The following is a 20,211-nucleotide window of genomic DNA, read 5'->3' on the forward strand; positions in this document are numbered from 1 at the left end:
TGACAAAGACCCTGATGAGGTTCAATATTGGCTTCCGATTGTACTAAATCTGAGTTTATTGAGGGAGCGTGGTCGTCCAAAATCCAATCGAATTCATTGTGATATGGATATTCGAGAAATATCTAGACAAGACAAAAGATGGGGGCATTGTAGAAACCCAGGACACACGAGAAAAACATATCCACTTCTGTTGTCATCAAGTAACAATTGATGAGAAAATGATGTATTTGTTTATCAAATAATAATTCTTGTACTTTAATTTGCATTTACTTCAAGGTAATGATAACCAAATTAGTATTTGAATATAATTTTAAACAACAAACTTACAATAAGTATTAAATGATAACTAAATTACAATAAATGATATTAAATGGTAAAAACAAAATTAACTGAAATACATTAAAAAAAGTCCAACAAATTTAATAAAATAAAGTAAGTATTAAATGAGAAATAATAAAAAATTACAATTTAACAAAATAAAGTAAATACAAATATAATAAAAAAATCTATCGATGCCTGCGACGCGAATGTGTTCCGCAGGGCGGTGGCTGTCGGTCTCGAGGAGGATTTCTTCGTATCACTGGTTCTGACTCCTCGCTGTCATCATCATCACCATCGTCGTCGTCGTCCTGAGCAGATACATTAGGTTGATGAGGAGTTGATGACGATGAAGCACCTCCATAGAATAAGGACCCTAGAGGTGTATGACTGATTATCCCACCGGCCTACGAAAACTAGGAAAACCCAGACATCGCTGAGTGTGAAAACTGTACAAGAGGTGCATGTGCTGCGACCATGGGTGATGAGGCTGAACCCGCCAAATATCCAACATATGAACCCCAAGTCGGATCTACAAACATAAACCTATAATAGCCTCTAGGAGGGGTCATTTATGATGGTGGCAGTGGCGGGGTCATAAAACCAGGTGAAGACGGCGGCGGCATCTGGTAATGGAAAGGCGATGGCGGTATCATATATGGTTGCGGTATCATATATGGCTGCGGTGGCTACTGTGAAGGTCTTTCTGGTGCAGCTGAGGATGAACCGAAAGCACCTGCTCTCTGTCCACGAGTCGGGGGATGATGGTGCTGTGTCGGATCACGTCTCTGTCGACGTCGCAGAAAGGTCTGCTCTCGTGTATCCTCGGGAAGCAGAAATGGTTTCCCGTTACTGTTGAACCACTCATAATAACCGTCAGCATACATCAAGAGGTCATCAAAAATGGGCTCTCTATGGGGAATGCGCCGATGTCGATCCTCCCACAACACGACCCACTCATGATGCCTCACCAGCCAATTTGTATCTGTCTTGTACCGTCTATCTAAGCTATGCAACTCGTCTATATTACGAGGTGCTTTCGAAATTGGTTGAAAACAACCAAACTGCCGGAGCACGCGATCAGTAGAGTGCCACTCGACGGTCGCATAACAGATCAGAGGGACCATCGTCATCCAAACATCTGATGGGCCCCTCAACTCAGGTGGGATCACCGCCCTCACATCATCAGTACAATATGGCACCCATTCAAACTAAAACAAATATTATATAATTTTTTATCAAAATAATAATCTAATTATATAACTATAATCTAAAATCGATTTTAAAACATTAAAATTCATACCTGTGTGCCAACCTGCTGATCGATGAGCACCATAATTTTCTCTAAATCATCAGGTAGCTCCTGATGATTTTTCCTATCAGTAGACCACCTATTCAAGGAAAAAAATTATTATACGCTGTATAAAATTATTAATATACAAAATCAGTTTTATAATTACCTCAGAAGTAGTGGAAATACGAATGGGTTCTTCACAACGGACCATAAAAAGGGCAATCGATATCATGCCCAAGACTGCAGCAGCAGGAGACATCCGCAGATAGCATTACACTTGTAGCCAGTGGCTCCACACATCTCCCTGCACAGTAAAGCCAAAACTACCGAACCCCAACTGAATGATCCGGCGAGACGAAAGTCGCTAAGTTGTCGCAACCACATGCAGTGAACTAGGTTGCGCGATTTGTCCGACATCAACATCCCTCTTATCAACTGCAATATGCATGCCCGTGCATACATCTTAACCTCATCCTCAGAGGCGTCTGCGTTCAACTCCCGAAAATTAGCATATAACCAATTTAACGGTATCCTAACTCCGATAAAACTTTCCGAGACACGTCCTAGATTTTCCCGTCACAAAGTAGTCCAAGAACCGGAAGCTATCTCTGATATCACATCTCCATCCACCGGAAGCCCCAGGTGCATAGAAACATCCTCAAGCGTGATCGTGCACTCTCCGCACGGAAGATGGAATGTGTGGGTCTCCGGCCTCCACCGCTCTACTAAGGCAGAAATAAAGTCTGGTTCTATCTTACAGTGACCCTGATATCTACCTATGTAACCAAATCCAACCTCTACTAAATACGGCAAAACACGGCTAGGTATCACTAACTTAAGATTCCTAATAAAAGGATCTAATACATGGTCTTTCTCCTAAAAATAAATAATTACAAAAATTAATTCTTAATCTAATAATCATGCATTAAATAAATCAACTAATTATTACTAATAATTTAAATTAAATTAAAACGTTAAAATGTTACCGTATCAGCAAAGTGTCGAGATATATGATTTCCATCCAAGCGAAGTAGATTGTCTTCCATTATATATCTGCAAAAAAATTATATTAGTAAAATATTAAATAAAGTAAAATACTTAAATAAATTAAATACATAATATTAAAAATATTATAAAATATACCTTAAACAGAGAGAGTATTTGAGAGAAATTGAGAAAATTTGAGAGAATTTGGTGTGATGAAAGTGATTGAGGATGTGGTATTTATAGGGAGGATTGGGGTGTGAATGGGTGGGTAATTAAAGGCATAGCGCGCGCCCTGTACCGTGCTATACCCTACGTGTCAGATAATCAGGTATAGCGCGGCCCCTGATCAGCGCTATACCCCTACGTGGCGTATAGTGCGGATCAGGGGGCACGCTATACACACGTGTAACCCATGTCAGCGTATAACGCGGTACAGGGGGCACACTATATCCCACGTGGCGCCAAATCAACATATAATGCGGGGCAGGGGGCGCGTTTTACTGCTACGGGTGTTAGATCAGGAAATATAATATGAACGGTGTTAGATCGATAAATATACCGATCACCGGTGATTTTTCGAGAAAAACACCACCAAACAAACCCTAAATTTCCTTAAACTCCACCAACAATGCCGTAACTGAGAACAAAAGTGATTAACGTTGTTTGTTGTAATTAACAACACATGTTGTGTCATTTTCCCATTTAAACTAATTAAACTAAATTTACCACGTAACTAATTGCACCCGTGTCTCCCATTAATCCGTTCTTTCTTTTAGTTATTTTAATTGATTAATTAATTGTTTTTTCACTTTATATTTTGTTGTTGACATATACTCTCGTCACAATTGCGTATTTAAGGGTGGGCTTGTCTAAGCCATGGTCCACCCCGTGTTTCAAAAAATCTAAAATATTAAAATATAATTTAAATAAAAATATAACTTATATTAAAAAATTATATATTATTTGTGCTTCGAAACTTTAGGATCATTGCATGAGTAGTGTCGTGCCGCCGGCGCTTGATTGCTTATTCCGGTGACTCTTGAGCGACCTGGCTCTCCGGTTCCTTCTGAGAATCAACGGATAGCTAAGAAAATAAGGAATGAATCGGGTGATGAAGGATGTTTCGGTTGAGAGGTTGCAGTCGGTCGTGGCAGAGGGTAAGCTGTGTGCGAAGGAGGTTGTGATGGGCAGCAACGCTTATGGGGACGTCAGGTGATGGGCAATCGGCAGGGACTCCTTTCTTTGACTGTGTTGTGGAGTTGCAGGAGGACATGTCTTTGTTGATAGGAAAGGCCATTATCCTATGGTGCACTTTGCTGATCGGGTGCATGATGCTATTTACTCCAATATGAAGAGGACGATAATTGTTCAGTTACTAGGGAGGAGGATTGGCTATAGGGTACTATGGAACAAAATCATGGTGTTGTGGCAACCTTCGGGCAAGTTTCAACCGGTGGATCTCGATAATGATTACTAACTTGTTCGTTTTGAAAAGGAACATGATTATATGAAAGCATTGACGGAGGGGCCATGGATGATCTTCGGTAGTTACTTGACTGTGCAGCCATGAAGTCGCAACTTTAACACATCGAATGACTATCCCTCCCAGGTTATAGTGTGGGCTAATCTCCCTGGACTCTTATACAGGTATTACTCTAAATCCCTATTCCGTATGATAGCCTCGGAGATAGAGTAGGTGATAAAGATAGACTACAACACGAACATGGGTGAAAGGGGGAAGTTTGCTAGATTAGTGGTTGTAGTGGATCTCAATAAATTGCTACTTTCGTTATCGTCATTGATGGGTTCATTCAACGGTTGGAGTATGAGGGTTTACCACATATTTGCTTTCACTGTGGTGTGTATGGTCACTCGAAGGAGGAGTGTGATAAGAGGTCGCAAGTTGAAATAACACATGTGGATACTGCGAGTGGAGAATCGGTGTAGCAGCAGGTGAACGTAGCTCAAGGCCAGGATCTTTACGGTCCTAGGATGGTTGCCGCAAATCGAAGACGACGACCCCGGCAATCTAAGGACCACACACAAGGGGGAGAGGGTAGCTCGGGGGAGAAAACGTTCTCAAGTTTTGGGGCTCTTGTACAGGATGAACAAGGTGTTCATGATGAGAACGAGAATCTTAATACTGCTGGCCGGGGGGAACCAGAAAATGTGGGTGCTGTTAAGAATGAAAGTGATCGAGCCAAGGGGAAGGAGGTAATTTCAGGTCCGAATAAAAAGCAAGGTGGAACAGGTCGCTCAACAAATGGAGTGGGGTTGGTTATTAAGGAGTCAGATGTTAGAAAGCCTTTGGGTGAACGGCGTGAAGCAACTGCTGCAAATAATAATGTGAAGCTGTCGAATGCGAATAGAGGAGTAACTACGGTGCGTTTCGCTCCTTTGTCGGCTAATGGGGAACCGTCTATCAAAATCCAACCGAGGCCTTTTATGGGGGGAATCGTCTTGCAGTAGATATTGATGATGGGCCGTTGAATAACCGAAGTATTGAAAATGGTAGAGGGAGCGTGACTCGTTCGAACTCATTTAAGGGGTCGGATCTGCTGCAAAAGAACTTAAAGGTTAAAAAACATAATTCTCATAAAGCTCCTGGTCGACCGCTTCTGAATGAATGGGTAAGCCCAGCAACGAAGCTCATTGAGGAAGTCACATCCTCTTATTGGATGCATAATGACATGCATGTGGTTCCGATGAACGTCGGGGGGACCTTCTAAGCATATCGACGAGAACAACCCACACACATCCCTACGTGAGGTCGCATAATTCCTCTTTGCTTGTATTATTTATGGTTAGTTTCATGTTTTGTAATTGTCAGGGTGCTGCAAGCCCCTCTTTTCAGCGTTATTTTAGATGTTTTGTTAAGGAGTTTAACCCTTCCTTGGTGGCTTTAGTTGAAACAAGAGTGAGTGGTCAGAGAGCGGATGGTGTAATCAGAAACTTACGATATTCGAACTCTTTTCGCATTGAAGCCCATGGTTTTAGCGGTGGTATTTGGCTTCTCTGGAAGCAGGAGGACATCGTTGAAATCGTGTGCATTTCGAACCAGTTTGTTCATGTGTTAGTGAAGTCCCCATCAGTTCCGGTGTATGTCATGGTTGTGTACGCTACTCCGCAGGCGTGTGTTCGGAACAATTTATGGTCTCAGTTGACTAGTATTAATCCTGGCGACGCGGTTCCATGTCTCCTTGGTGGGGATCTTAACGCTATCTTGAATCCGGATGAGCGAATTGGTGGTGCTCTGAGCAGAGATGGAGTTAGTCGGGGTTTTAATGAATTTGTCTTTGTTAATGCTTTACTGGATGTTGGTTTTCGAGGCTGTCAGTTTACTTGGTCAAGGGGAGAGATTCACCAAAGGTTGGACCGTTGTATCTCGAATGACTGTTGGCTCAATTTATTCTCGGAAACAACTGTGTTGCATTTGGACCGTTCGGGTTCCGATCATAGACCCATTCTTGCTCAATTTAGCAAGGGACATGTCACTCCACCTATGAAGACGTTCCGTTTTGTTTTCACGTGGGAAGAGTATCCTAATTTTAAGGATCTTTTGCGATCGTTGCTGAAATTTTTTGACCGATTCGTGGTTGGGGGAGTGCGGGCCATAACAAGCTTTTCGGAATATCACATTGCACCCGATGGAGGTGGAGCTCAAAGTGTATGAGGTGGTTCACTCAAATGGGGAGTGGAATTGGCCGTGGTTGAGAGCTACTTTACCGCCCGTTGTGGCTCAACATTGCGGCAGTTAAGCCACCTTTGCCGAGTGGGGGAGTGGATCTTCCCTGGTGGAAGTGGGATAGCAAACGAAATTTCACTATAAAGATCGCCTATATAAAGAAATTATATTCCGAGGTTGAGGTCGATCAATCTATTTGGCGCTGTAAGCGATGTATCCGGGATTACCAAGAGTTAAATCCTTTTTATGGCTTATTTGCAAGAACAGGGTGTTAACAAATGAAGAACGGGTGCGTAGGAGCATGGCTTCGGATCCGGGTTGTTCAATATGTGGGATGTTGTTTGGTGCTTATGGAAGAGAAGAAATTCTTTGGTTTTTAACTCAGAGTTTTCTTCCTCTGAAAGTATTTTTCATGAAAGCAGGAGATTAACCTTAGGTGTTGTTCGATCGAGAGATGCGAGGAAGATAGCCGTTGACGGCCATGGTCTGACTGTGGATAGATCCAGATGTTGGGAACGACCACCGGCTCGATGGGTTAAACTTAATACGGATGTATCACGAAGTTTGGATTCATGAAGTTTATTGGTTGTTGTTCAGCTTTGGATGCAGAGCTTTAGGGTTTGTTTCAGGGGTTAAAAGTTTTCTGGGACATTTTAACCCCAACGTTTCATTTTATGTTTAAAATGTTTCTATTTTAGAATATTAATTGGGTGTTAACTAATGATTTTCATCTATAGATGGAGTTTTTTTGCCCTGAATTAAAACATTAGGGACTAAATGCTCCAAAAAAATAAATAAGGGTAAAAATGATCATTTTAATAAATATCATGGGCTATTTTTTATATTATGTAACTTTTTATTATATTTTTATTTGCCCACCCAATAAAACTGTTATGTATTTGCGACCGCTGTCATGGTTGACATGTACTTTGATAAAATTGTTGGAATTTGTTGTTAGGTTTCTAAACATATTTTGTAAGGAGTCTCCAAATTAAATTATGCGTTGGACCTAAATTAAATTTAAGAAGATATTTTGAGTTTTAATTCAACATACTAAGTTTAATTATAGGTTTTGATAACTTTTATGATTAGTATTTTAATAATTCAATTGTCATATTTTAACAATACATAATAGGACATGTACTTCGGACACTTGTATCTAAAATATAAAGGATTAACATAGAAATATGTCAACATAAAAAAAATCGACCCATTAGGTCATCTCTGAAATTTATTTGGGATCTACAGTATTTGTTATTATACTGTGACGAGTTTCAATAAAAAAGAAATTTTTGGGTAAACTCATCATGTGTGATTGCCGAGTTTTTCTTGTACTGTAGCATTTATCGTAGATTCCAAATTAATGTTAGAGATAACCTAATGGCCAATTTTTTATCCACCTAATCTATTGAGCCAGATTTACCACAAATTTGAGCCTAATTATTGTAGCCATTTCAACATTATTATACGGGATGCTAATCAGCCCAAATGATATAACTTGGGTCTCCTAAAAGGATTTGAAGGATAAAAAATTATATTTCTTGATGCACCATGCATGTGTGCGACACTGTGATTTTTACCCTAAATTTAATGATTGTTTTAAATTTTTTAAAATTTTAATGATCGAAATGACATTTTAACGTAGTTCAATGACTTTTGGTACATTTGACCCATAAAAACGCAATTATTTAAAGAAGTATGAAATTTGCATGTGTGCGACACATTTTTAACACGTGTTGTGTCATTTTCCCACTTAAACTAATTAAACTAGATTTATCACGCAACTAATTGTGCCCATATTCCCCACACATTCGATTAATATTTGGCGAATAAATGTCTAAACTATATTCAAAGTTAATTTTTTGTGTCTAACGAATTTTTAGTTAAAAATATATGTAGCATGTTTTTTCCGTTACACTTTTGCGTGTCTATCGTTAAAAAATTCTTTAAGTGACACATATCATCTTTAAATTTAAAAAATTATTTTTAAAAATTATCTTATTTAAAAAAAAAATACATACATAACACATTTCACTTAATATTTTTTTAACAACAAACATTTAAAAGTGTAATAACTCTTGGACGAGGTTTTGAGCCTCGCTTTTACTATAGCAGATGGTACTATAAATCCACCATCAATTGGACTCCAATCGAGAGGGCTTGTGCTTCAACAATGTAGTGTTGGAAGCGTAGATGAGCTCACTATAATTTATAATTCGAACTTTTTATTGATATAAAACAAAATACGTTACAACGACACTACCCCTCAATTATTCTTATGTATTACACGCACACCTTCATACTCAAGACTACTAACATATATATATAATACACCGCCTTATATGCTTCTAAAATATTTTTATCGCCTTAATTTGCTTGTCCCTTGCTGTGGTGAAACTCTTGATTGGTGCCAGCTAATTCCCAAGCTTTTATAATATCAATTTGCTGCCAACACATGTTTTTTATAGGACCACCTTAATAAATAAGTAATTCAAGAAAATTCTAGTTTTTGCCTCCTTAATCTTGCGACATATTCTAGTGGTTTAGTGCACTGCCACATTGCTTTGTTTCTACATTATTCTTGTTGAGTTTGATTTCTAACACTCCCCCTCAAACTCGACTTTGCATTCCGAGCTTTTCTTTGAGTCGGTTGAATATATATGCTCTCAATGGTTTTGTGAAAATATATGCTATTTGATCTTCAGTTCTGTAGTAAATTAGCTCCACATTTTTGTTCTTCACCTGCTCTCGTATAAAATGATACTTTGTATCAATATGCTTGCGTCAGCTATGGGATACTGGATTTTTGGCAAGGGAAATTGTAGACTTGTTGTCGACATAAATTGTAGTTGGTCCTTCTTGTTCCAAATTTAGCTCGTTCAAAATATTCTTTAACCACATTGCTTGGCAAGTGCACGCTTCTGCGGCTGTGTATTCTGCTTCACATGTTGAAAGAGCTACCGTTTGTTGTTTCTTTGATGACCATGAAAATGCTGCAGAGCCGATATGAAATAGATATCCAGTTGTGCTTTTTCGATCGTCTAAGTCTCCCCTATAATCACTATCAGAATAACCAACCAGCTTCGAATTTTCTGATTGCGTGTAGAACAAACCATGATCTGTTGTACCTTTGACATATCTCAAGATTCTTTTTACTGCAATCCAATGATCTAGTTTCGGATGCTCCATGAATCTGCTTACCAATCCCACAGCGTATGTTATGTCTGGTCGTGTGATAGTCATATACCTTAGACTTCCAACGATGCTTTTAAACAACGTCGGATTCACTTGCTCTCTTGTTGAATTCACACTTAATTTGATTCATGGTACTGCTGGAGTAGCTACCGGCTTGCAATCTTCCATTTTGAATTTTCTTAAAATTTCTTCTGCATACTTCTTTTGTGATATAAATATTCCTTCTTGCATTTGCTTCACTTCAACTCCAAGGAAGTATGACATTTCTCCAATATCTGTCATTTCAAATTCTTTAGTCATAGCTTTCTTAAAATCATTGAACATACCTGGATTATTTCCTATGAAAATCATGTCGTCCACATATAAGCACACGATCATGATATCACCGTCTTCATTTTTCTTTGTGTATAAGGCATGCTCATACGGACTCTTCATGAACCCATTTTTCTGGAAATATTCATCAATTCTCGTGTTCCATGCTCTCGGGGCTTGCTTCAGACCATATAGAGCTTTCTTCAATCAGTAAACTTTGTCTTCATGTCCCTTTTTAATGTATCCAGGTGGTTGTTCAATATAAACTTCTTCTTCTAGGTAGCCATTTAAAAATACCGACTTCACATCCATTTGATAAATTTTCCATCCTTTTTGTGCTGCAACTGTTGTGAGAAGTCTGATGGTCTCGATCCTTGCTACTAGAGCAAATACTTCATCATAGTCTATTCTTTGTCTTTGCTTATAGCCTTTGACAACTAGCCTCGCTTTGTGCTTCTCGACCTTTCCTTCTTTATTGGTCTTTGTCTTGTAAACCCATTTTACTCCAATTGAGTTATGACCTTCTGGCTGTCTTGTTAGCTCCCATGTATCATTTGTTTCTATTGATGCAATTTATTCATCCATTGCATTCTTCCATTTTTCATCTTCAACCGCTTCTTCGTATGTTATTGGATCACTGTTCACAAATAAGCATAAAAGTGAAACATTATTTAATTCATAATCGTTGTACATTTCTGGCATTCTTCTCTCTCTTGTGGATATTCGAACTTCTGTGGGAGGTGCTTCAGAATCTTCTATTATGTTGATAGCATCTCTGCTGCTGCTTGACGACGATGGTACATTTTGTTGAGGACATTGATCATCAGTTTGTTCATCTTGATTGATAAGATCGTCATCTTTAAAAAGTAGTCCTTCAACTTTCTTTTCCTCTTTGCTCCATCTCCAATAGTCTGCTTCATCAAACTCGACATATCTTGAAATTATTACCTTCTTGGTAAGAGGATTATATAATCTGTAAGCTTTGCTTGTTTCATCATAGCCAATGAAAATACATTTTTCTCCTCTGTCATCAAGCTTCTTTATTATCTGTTCAGGAACATGGGCATATGCGATGCATCCAAAAATCTTGAGGTGTCCAACTCCTGGTTTCTGACCACTCCATGCTTCGTTTGGCGTCATATACTTCACACTTTTTGTTGGACATCTATTCAATAAATAAACTGCACATCGAACTGCTTCAGCCCAGAAATTTCTTGGTAGTTGCTTGCCTTTTATCATGTTTCTCGCCATGTCAAGAATTGTGCGATTCTTTCTTTCTGCAACTCCATTTTTTTGTGGCGTGTATCTGGCTGTCAGCTTATGGATGATGCCATGTTTTTTTACAGAATTCTTCAAATAACTTTGATATATATTCGCCTCCTCTATCTGATCAGAGTATCTTCAAATATTGATCGTTTTGTTTTTCCGCCATTGTTTTAAATTCTTCTAATTTTTCTAGCGCTTCTGACTTTTCTTTCAAGATATAAATCCAACATTTTCTACTAAAATCATCAATAAAAGTTAGGTAGTACCTGTTACCGCCAAGCGATGATATGTCAAAATGACCGGCTATATCTGTGTATACTATCTCCAGCGGTCTTCAGGCACGCCAGGATCTACCAACTTCAAAGCTTTATCTATGTTGCCTTCCTTTGATGCAAGCCTCACATAATTGATTTGGAGGGTTGATCTTTGGTAGTCCTTTCACCATGCTTGTTTTTTATAACAACTTCAAACCAGAAAATCCAAGAAGTCATATCTTAGATGCCACAGTCATAAATCATCTTTGATCGCGGTCTTTATGCAATTGACTTCTCCCGACTCGATATCAATTGTAAAGAGACGATTTCGAGTCATATCAACTTGGGCTATCAATTCTCCTTCTTTATTTTTGATGGCAAGCGAGCGATTCTTCATCTGCACTTCATATCCTTTTTCCAGGAGTTTACCAAGACTGATGATATTTCTTTTCAAAGCATGTACATAATAAACATCTGAAATGTATTTCTTTTCTCCATTTCTCTGAGTAATCATGACTTCACCTTTTCCTTTTAATTCTACGTACGAGTCATCTCCGAACGTTACTCGTCCATGGACTGTTTCATCTAAGTTCACAAACAATTCCCTTTTACCACACATATGGTTACTTGCACAATTATCAAGATGCCAAATTTTTTTCTTGAATTCTTCATTTCCTTTATAAGTGAGGAATACATGAGATTTTTCAATTTTTTCTTCTTGAGGTGCTGCTACGTTATTTCTTTCTTCTTGTTTAGGAGCAGATCTACACTCATAACTATAATGACCATACTTATTGCAATTATAACATTTTACCTGAGATTTTTTTTCTTGTTGATATATGCCTCTACCTCGGCCTCGGAATCCTCGTCCACGACCTAATGTTGGATTGTTTCCACTTATTTGATCGGTTCCATATGATCGACCACCACGTCCACGAGTTCCTCGTCCTCCTCTGTATCTACCACGATAACCACCACGATTTCCTCGGCCTCGTGTGTAGCTGCTGCTAGCTTCTCCTTCGTTGACATTCATCTTACTTTGTAGAGCTTGCTCCAAAATTTCAGAATCTTCATTTTGTTTCATTTTCTACTCATGGGCTTGAAGTGAACCCACAAGCTCATCGATCGATATTTGGGATAAATCTTTTGATTCTTCGATTGCCACAACCACATAATCATACCTTGTTTTACTTTTTCGGCACCTTGTAGAGATTTTTGCAGAATCTCCAATGCTTGTTTTGCGGTCTTCGCATCAGAAATTTTTTCAAAGGTAGATTCATCTACTCATTGAAAAATAAAGAATAATGCTCTTTTATCTTTTTTTCGGGATTCCTTCAATACCTTCTTTTCTTCATTGGTCAGGGCTGTTTCTGCTGCTGCATTTTCAGGCTCAGTGTAACCATCTCCGATGATATCCCAACAATCTTGGGAGCCTAGTAACACCTTCATTTGAATGCTCTAGTTGCCATAATTTGTCTTTGTTAATCTCGAAATTTGTGGTTGAATCATGTTTTCCATCTTCTCCACCACGTTAAACTCGAACCAAACTCTGAGGCCACTTGTTGGAAGCGTAGATGGGCTCACTATAATTTATAATTCGAACTTTTTATTGATACAAAACAAAATACGTTACAACGACACTACCTCAATATTACAATACTAGATGCTGCTAGTTTACAATCACCTTATAGTTTTGCTAAGCTCTCTCTCAATTCTCTCAAATATTTTTCTCTCACTCGTATTTTTTCCTTTCGCTCACTTATTCGTATGTATTACACGCACACCTTCATACTCAAGACTACTAACATATATATATATATATATATTATATGTAATACACCGCCTTATATGCTTCTACAATATTATTGCCGCCTTAATTTGCTTGTCCCTTGCTGTGGTGAAACTCTTGATTGGTGCTAGTTAATTCCCAAGCTTTTATAACATCAATTTGCTGCCAACACATATTTTTTATGGGACCACCTTAATAATTAAGTAATTCAAGAAAATTTTAGTTTTTGCCTCCTTAATCTTGCTGACATATTCTAGTGGTTTAGTGCACTGCCACATTGCTTTGTTTCTACATTCTTCTTGCTGAGTTTGATTTCTAACATGTAGGAGATTGGACCATTAACCACCGAAAATATTGAGATTCAAACTCACATAAAATGAAACAATATAATCCTTAACTACTAAAATAAATTAATGAATCACGATAATATAACTTTTTTAAGCTATGTTTTTGGAGGCATTATTTTATGTTCTCGGTTTACCACTTTATCTATAATCTTATTAAATTATATACATCAATTTCAGGAAAAAAAATATAGGTAATTATTCTGTTCTTATTTACAAGTAGGAAGAAAAGAAGATTTATCTTAAAAAAATGAGATGAAAAATTGTTATTAATTGAAATCACGAATGACGTAATGAATTAGGTCTATTTAATCATTTTTATTTTGGTAAACTTTTTTTTTTCATTTACTTAATAATAATCCAGTTTTCTTAAAAATTATATAGTAGCCTTTCAAGAGTTGCAGCTGTGAATGCTATACAGTTGTAAGTCCCAATAAAGAAGTACAAATGCCATTAAGAAGATACGTGTCACGATATTAACACAACACAATGATGGGACCAGGCTTCTCCCATTGCCACGCAGATTCCCCCGCCGCCATCCTAGGAGTATTCGCTATTCAGTTTTAACTGAATTAATAAATAGAGTTGAATTCAGTTAATATTTTTTTAATATTTAGTTAAGGATTAGTATGGTTTAAAATCGATTAATTCAATTAATTAAAATTATTAAATATTATATATATTATAAACATATTTTAAGTTCAAATCCATTAAAAAATAATATTCAATTATTTTTTAATCACACTAAACCTATTAAATTATCAATACCTAATTAATTTTTAACTCAAATAAAAAATATACATGTATTACATTTAAATTAATCTAATTAGAAAAATTAATTAATTCAATTAATCGACCGAAATAATCAAATTTTATTTGATTAAGATAATATTTTCAAAATGATAATTCCATCACGTGTTTTACCTCCTCTTTTTACTCGCAAGTGCCATTCCAACACACGAAGATGGTTGCTATGATCACCACCGGCTATAATAGTTGCATATAAAAAAAAGCACGAACCAAATTACTTCGGCTATAAACGAATTGTTGTTATATTTTGAAGTCTTAGATTTTAACATCATAAATATTAGAGGTGTTAGCGTTTAATGTCGAATGATTAAGAGTTATCTTTAAACAAATATTATCTTATATTTACCCATATTAATAAAAAAGAGTTAATTGCATCATATATGTCCCCAAAATATAACTCTCATTTTAATATGATCCTTAAAACTTTTCAATATTCCAATTTCATCCTCAAACTATGATTTTCATTCTAAATTAATCCTTAAAAGTTTTACTATTCTAATTTCATCCTTAAAATATGAACCTCTTTCTAAATTGGTCCCCAAACTTTTGAATATTCCAATTTTATCCCCAAATTTATCAAAAAATGTAATTAGTTTCAACCATGATTTAACCTAAAATTTATTTTTTTCCTAACATATAATAATATAACTTGGTTTGACTATTTTATTAACAAGGGATGTGATCAGTATATGTGTATAGTCTGGGATGAAATTGGAATTTTCAAAAAGTTTGGGGACCAATTTAGAATAAATGTCATAGTTTGTTGACGAACTTAAAATGTTCAAAAATTTGAAGAATAATTTATATTGATAGACATGGTTTAGGGAACAAATTGGAACATTTAAAAGTTTAAGGACCAATTTAGAATGAGGGTCACACTTTAAGGACGTGTGATGCAATTAACTAAAAAATGATTTATTGTTTTTTCGGCTACTTTACTATGTCAAACTTTGAGATTTAATCCTTCTGTTTTAATTTACTATAATTTGATTCTATTATTAGTATATTCACATTAATAACAACATTAATTATTATCAATGTAGTTAAAACGTATCTCTTTTTTTTAAAAAAAATTAAGCATTTAGTTGGATATAATTTTTCATTCATTAAAAGAGATGATTAAATTTTTCATATGAGCTTTGATTATACGTGTGAACAAGGCTGAATAAATAATTTTATGTTTGATAAATGTAACACCCCGGATCTCGGGGTTGGTAGTTCGGGCCGACCCGAGATGTTTAGAAAAGCCCAATTACCTTGTAGGGAAGGGAAGTTAAATCCATTAATATGGTTAATTGGGCCTTGATTTGAGCCCATCTGTGGTCCAAAGAGGATATTTTTAAATTGAAGATGAAAGTTAAGGGATCTAAAGGACAATTAACCCATTGTGCAAATAAAAGTTGAAAATCTTTAAAATTATAAGATGATTTTATGTGACGCCTTACTCACCAAACACTCTTCCTCTTCTCTTCATATTTTCTCTCATATTGTGCCTCTTTAAGATTTGATCAAAGGTGAAAGCTTTAAGAAATTCAAGTCTAGTTGGGTTTAACAAAAGCAAGAATTTTAATCTTCTTTCCAAGAGCATCAATTTAAGTCCCATATTTCAAGTTTTAAGCATAGAATCCAAAAATGGGTTTAGTGGGGGTTTAAGAACCTAGGGGATTCTAGCTTTTTTGGGGGGTATGATGAGATTAAGAAAGTGATTTTAGACTCATAAATGTTCCATAAACAAGTTAGAAACATATTTTTCATATGGCATTAGTGAAAGAAGTAGGAGAAGGTTCCAAAGCTAGAGGAAAGGAGAAATTAGTCCTTGGGTGATTTTGAACTTTTTCAACTACCAAGACTTTAAGGTAACACATTTTCTAACCTCTGTAAACCATTTTGTAGGCCTCCTAGTGCATCAATATTGATTGCATTAAATTTTGGAACATGTGAACATTATTATGGATACTACTCTTCTCCCATAATTGATTTAAGTTGTCAAGTATCAATACTCAAGGGAGAGTATTGATACTGAGAGGATCAATATCGATACCATTGCATATTTCTAAACAATAAATTATGGTAATCTATAGACATTGTTGAGGGACTCAAAACATCATTAAATTCTCCAATAAGACATCAAGTGGGAACAATGCCAGCAATGTGAATTTACACTTAGAAACCCTATAATATATAGGGAATCATAAGAATTACCTTGCGTGATGCTCGGGAAATGAATCAGACACCTGAATCGCTCTAGGAACGAGTGAATGATTTTATGTTAGATTATCTGGCCAACCTCAAGTTAGTGCTCTAGGCAATTCTTCGCTAACTGGGCGTAAATGCCCCAAGGCTCGACGGAGCATGTTAATCGAGTGTGTAGTTCCGAAGTAGATTTTCGGATCCCACCCTAGGTAGGATAGAGGGGTACGTGAGCTCCGAGATATAGCCCCTCAGCCGCACCATAATGGCTACCTCTATATGTATGATTTAGTTTAGCATATTCGTATGTTAATAGATATGTTATTAGCATGAGGATTAAAGGATGCATGTAGTATAGTTTGTTATTAGTGTGGCAGTGAGCTTAGTGTTCGGATTTGTTTCCGTGCGTAGGTTCGTAGGAGGGGCTTTTGTGGAGCCATCGCCTAAACTATCAACCAGACCGCCGCTGGCTTTCGAGTATGTCTCGGATTTATTTTTTGTGGGCATGTATGGTATATAGGCCCTTGTATATTTGAGTCGTAACAATGTAATTTGATATTATTGTAAACTTTTATATAATTATTTTCGGGAGCTCTAGTATTTGAAAACCAAATAGTATGTATTTAACTTATTATTATTATGGATGAAATTTTAAGTGAACGATTATGACGTTTTCAAGAATAAAAACTATTGTTGGTTGGTGGCTTCCTGAGCAGCTGGTAAAAAACAAAGATATGCCAACAAGCTCTCCTGTTGTAACTAAAGACTTTTCTCAATCAACAGACCGCATATAGAAATCCACTTTTCTAGCTAAGAAGGTATGTAGCCAAGTCCCTTTCTCAATGGGAATCAGTCCCCGCGTTCTTACCAGCCGCTAAGGGGCTTTTCTTTCTCTCTTTTTATCTGGTATATTAGGTGGAAGAGTTAAAGACTCAGTTCCTTTGATTCTTATCTGGTCAGCCACTCCAGTAATTTGTGTGATGCCATGATCCGTCGATATGTGGGTCGTACTGGATTAGGACATTACATATACGATGAAATTAAAAAAAAAAAAGTGGAAAAAGTTTGTGCTAAAATAGTTTAAATCAAATTGTTCATTTTTTTATAGGGCCAAAAATAACATTTATCTATTCATTTGACGATTGAAAAAGACTAAATTGAAATTCTTATGTTCAAAAGGGACTAAACTATAATTCCATAATTTAGCTAAGAGGGCCAACTGGCCAATGTCCCCGCGTGATCTCCAACTAGGTCCATATTATACTCCTAAAGAAATAACTTTGATTCATCAGAATGATATTATCCAAAGAGATAAATATAAACCCTGAACATAAACCTGGATATAGACGAATTCAAAATATAAATGTTTACATCTTAAATTTTAAAAAATTGTAACACGCATTAAACGATTTTAGTGGTTAAACTATTTATTGTTATCTCTTGAGATTTTCAGTTCGAACATCACAAATAACAGGAATACAAATGTCCATTAATAAACGATCGAGTATTTTTGAAGAAATTCTACCTCGTATTTACCCTAGATTTATAGAAAATATTACCCTAATTTTTTTCTTCTAAATGTCTCTGATTGTCACTCTCTCTTATCTTTCTTCTGTACAATTGAATTTCACCCCAAACCGATTAGACACATTTTCACATGTTGAAGTTGAACTGTTGCTGTAAGAACAAAAAATCCTCAGCATTCAACAAATTGTCGGAGAGATCACAGCCATTCAACAGGTGCTGATAACTGCTGGTCTGAAAATCCGCGCCGCCACCTCCACGGTGGTCGAAGTAATCAACTTGGCCGCCGGCCTGGATACCATAATCCGGATTAGGGCTGTCATCAAAATGGAAGCCGTCGCTGTAAGTGCAATTAGTTAAGCCCGAAACTTGGGCCTCGATAGAGTCCGACGCCGCCGCTGTGGCGGTGCTCGAATTCTCAGCCTTGCGGTTGTCGGTTTTGGCTGCGGGGGCGGAGGAGGCGGCTTGAATCCTTTCGACTAACCTAGGCATCCACAAATAACGCATGGTGTCCTTGAATTGCTTGCTGTTGACATCGCACTTGAGCTGTTTAGCGTGTTTCTGGACACGTGTTCTCCAGTAGTTCTTGATCTCATTGTCGGTTCTTCCCGGCAAATGTTGGGCGATTTTCGACCACCTGCAACAACAAAAAACATCTGTAAATTGTCTGAAAATATAACCTCGAGAGAATTAAGATTCCAAAACATTTGATTTACCGATTTCCCCAGCGAGAGTGAAGCTCCAGAATCAAGAGCTGTTCTTCGAGAGTGATGTTCCCGCGTCTAATATCTGGGCGTAGATAATTCAACCATCTCAGCCTGCAACTTTTTCCAGTTCTCTTCAGACCTGTAATTTCATACAATTTAAGATTCTTTGGTAAAGTTGTCGCTTTTGGTTTAGAACCCAAATTAAAAAAAAAACACATTCATAATTGAGTTATCTTTATGAAATCATCATCAACCTCATGTCTCGTCACAAATTTTCTAAAATATGCAGCTTTTTCACTTTTGGGTAAATTACATCCTAGGTCATATACTATGCTCAAATGATTTTAGTCACTAGTGTTTTTGAAATTATAAAATGATTGTCGAATTGTTACAAATTATCACTGTAACATTATAATAAGTGTAGCATTTTCATAAATTTAATGATTATTTTGTAATAGTTCTGTAAATTTCAATGATTATTTCATAATAGTTCGATAAAATTAATGATTCATTTTGTAATTTTCAAAAATTCAGTTTTCAAAAATTTTATACTAGGTGATTTTAAGATTCTTAGGATCAATCAAATCAACCCCATGAAAAGGTTTTTCACATATAGGGATGAGCATAAAAAGTACACCCATAAGTTTTGATCTAATTTAATTTTATATAATTATTTTTTTTAAATTATATTTAAATAGGGTTTTTAAAAAGGATAAAGATTAATCGAATTAAAATTTATGACGAAAAATCATTAACATAAGATAATAGTATAATTATTTTTTATATTTAAAAATAATTATAATAATTTCTCTATATATATATGTTAACTCGGATTAGGTGCGAGCTTTTACTCTAAAATTTAAATCGAGTTTCGGGTTTGGAACGAACATCCCTAAACTTAAATCAGATCAGCTAATAAGTGAAATGATAGAATAGTAGAATCAGATTCAGATGAACGAAAAATCAGACTCGACATGTACCCATCCTTACTCGCGTATGAGCAAATCAAACACGGGAAAAAGAAGAAGATGAAATTACCAGCGCAACGAGCAAGGGAGTTCCAGCGACCTTCGCCATGAACAGAAATGTAATTGATGAGCTGAAAGTCTTCTTCAACAGTCCATGGACCTCTAATCAATCCCATTTCTTCTTCTTCTTCTTCAACGAATCCCCTCGCTTTAACATCTTCCATTTGAAAACACGCACAAAACAAATCAAAGTTTTTTTCTTCCTGGTGTTAGAGATGATTTTTGATGGAGAAAAGAGAGTTTTTTTTTATCTATACAGGGAAGATAGACGAGTAGATGGGGGTGCTTTTATAGATGGAGTTTGGTTTGCAAAAATGGTGGGGGGAAAACGGTAATTAAGCCTTTTAGAGAGAGAAAGAGACGAGCAAGGCCGCATAATGCTTAATTGATGGGATAAAACAACGTTTAGTTCATGAACTTGATGTTATTTTCAATTTGATCCCTGTTTTTTTTTTTGTCCATGATAATCTTAAAACTTGGATTCTTGTCATGTTTAACACAACTTCAG

The 20,211-nt window shown here is 36.5% G+C and overlaps 1 protein-coding gene across 1 annotated transcript; it reads right to left on the bottom strand.

Moving 5' to 3' along the window:
• Positions 1–18,007: 18,007 nt before the first annotated feature.
• On the bottom strand, positions 18,008–19,893 carry LOC120155789 (transcription factor MYB108-like). Its single transcript, XM_039167249.1, has 3 exons — positions 19,714–19,893; positions 18,685–18,814; positions 18,008–18,605 (listed from the first exon to the last, which is right to left on the bottom strand). Exons 1-3 carry the CDS (start codon positions 19,865–19,867, stop codon positions 18,098–18,100), a joined length of 792 nt encoding a protein of 263 aa, XP_039023180.1. The 5' UTR covers positions 19,868–19,893; the 3' UTR covers positions 18,008–18,097.
• Positions 19,894–20,211: the final 318 nt, after the last annotated feature.

This window comes from Hibiscus syriacus, unplaced genomic scaffold (assembly GCF_006381635.1).
Source record: "Hibiscus syriacus cultivar Baekdansim isolate YM2019G1 unplaced genomic scaffold, ASM638163v2 tig00111208_pilon, whole genome shotgun sequence".
Taxonomy (NCBI): domain Eukaryota; kingdom Viridiplantae; phylum Streptophyta; class Magnoliopsida; order Malvales; family Malvaceae; genus Hibiscus; species Hibiscus syriacus.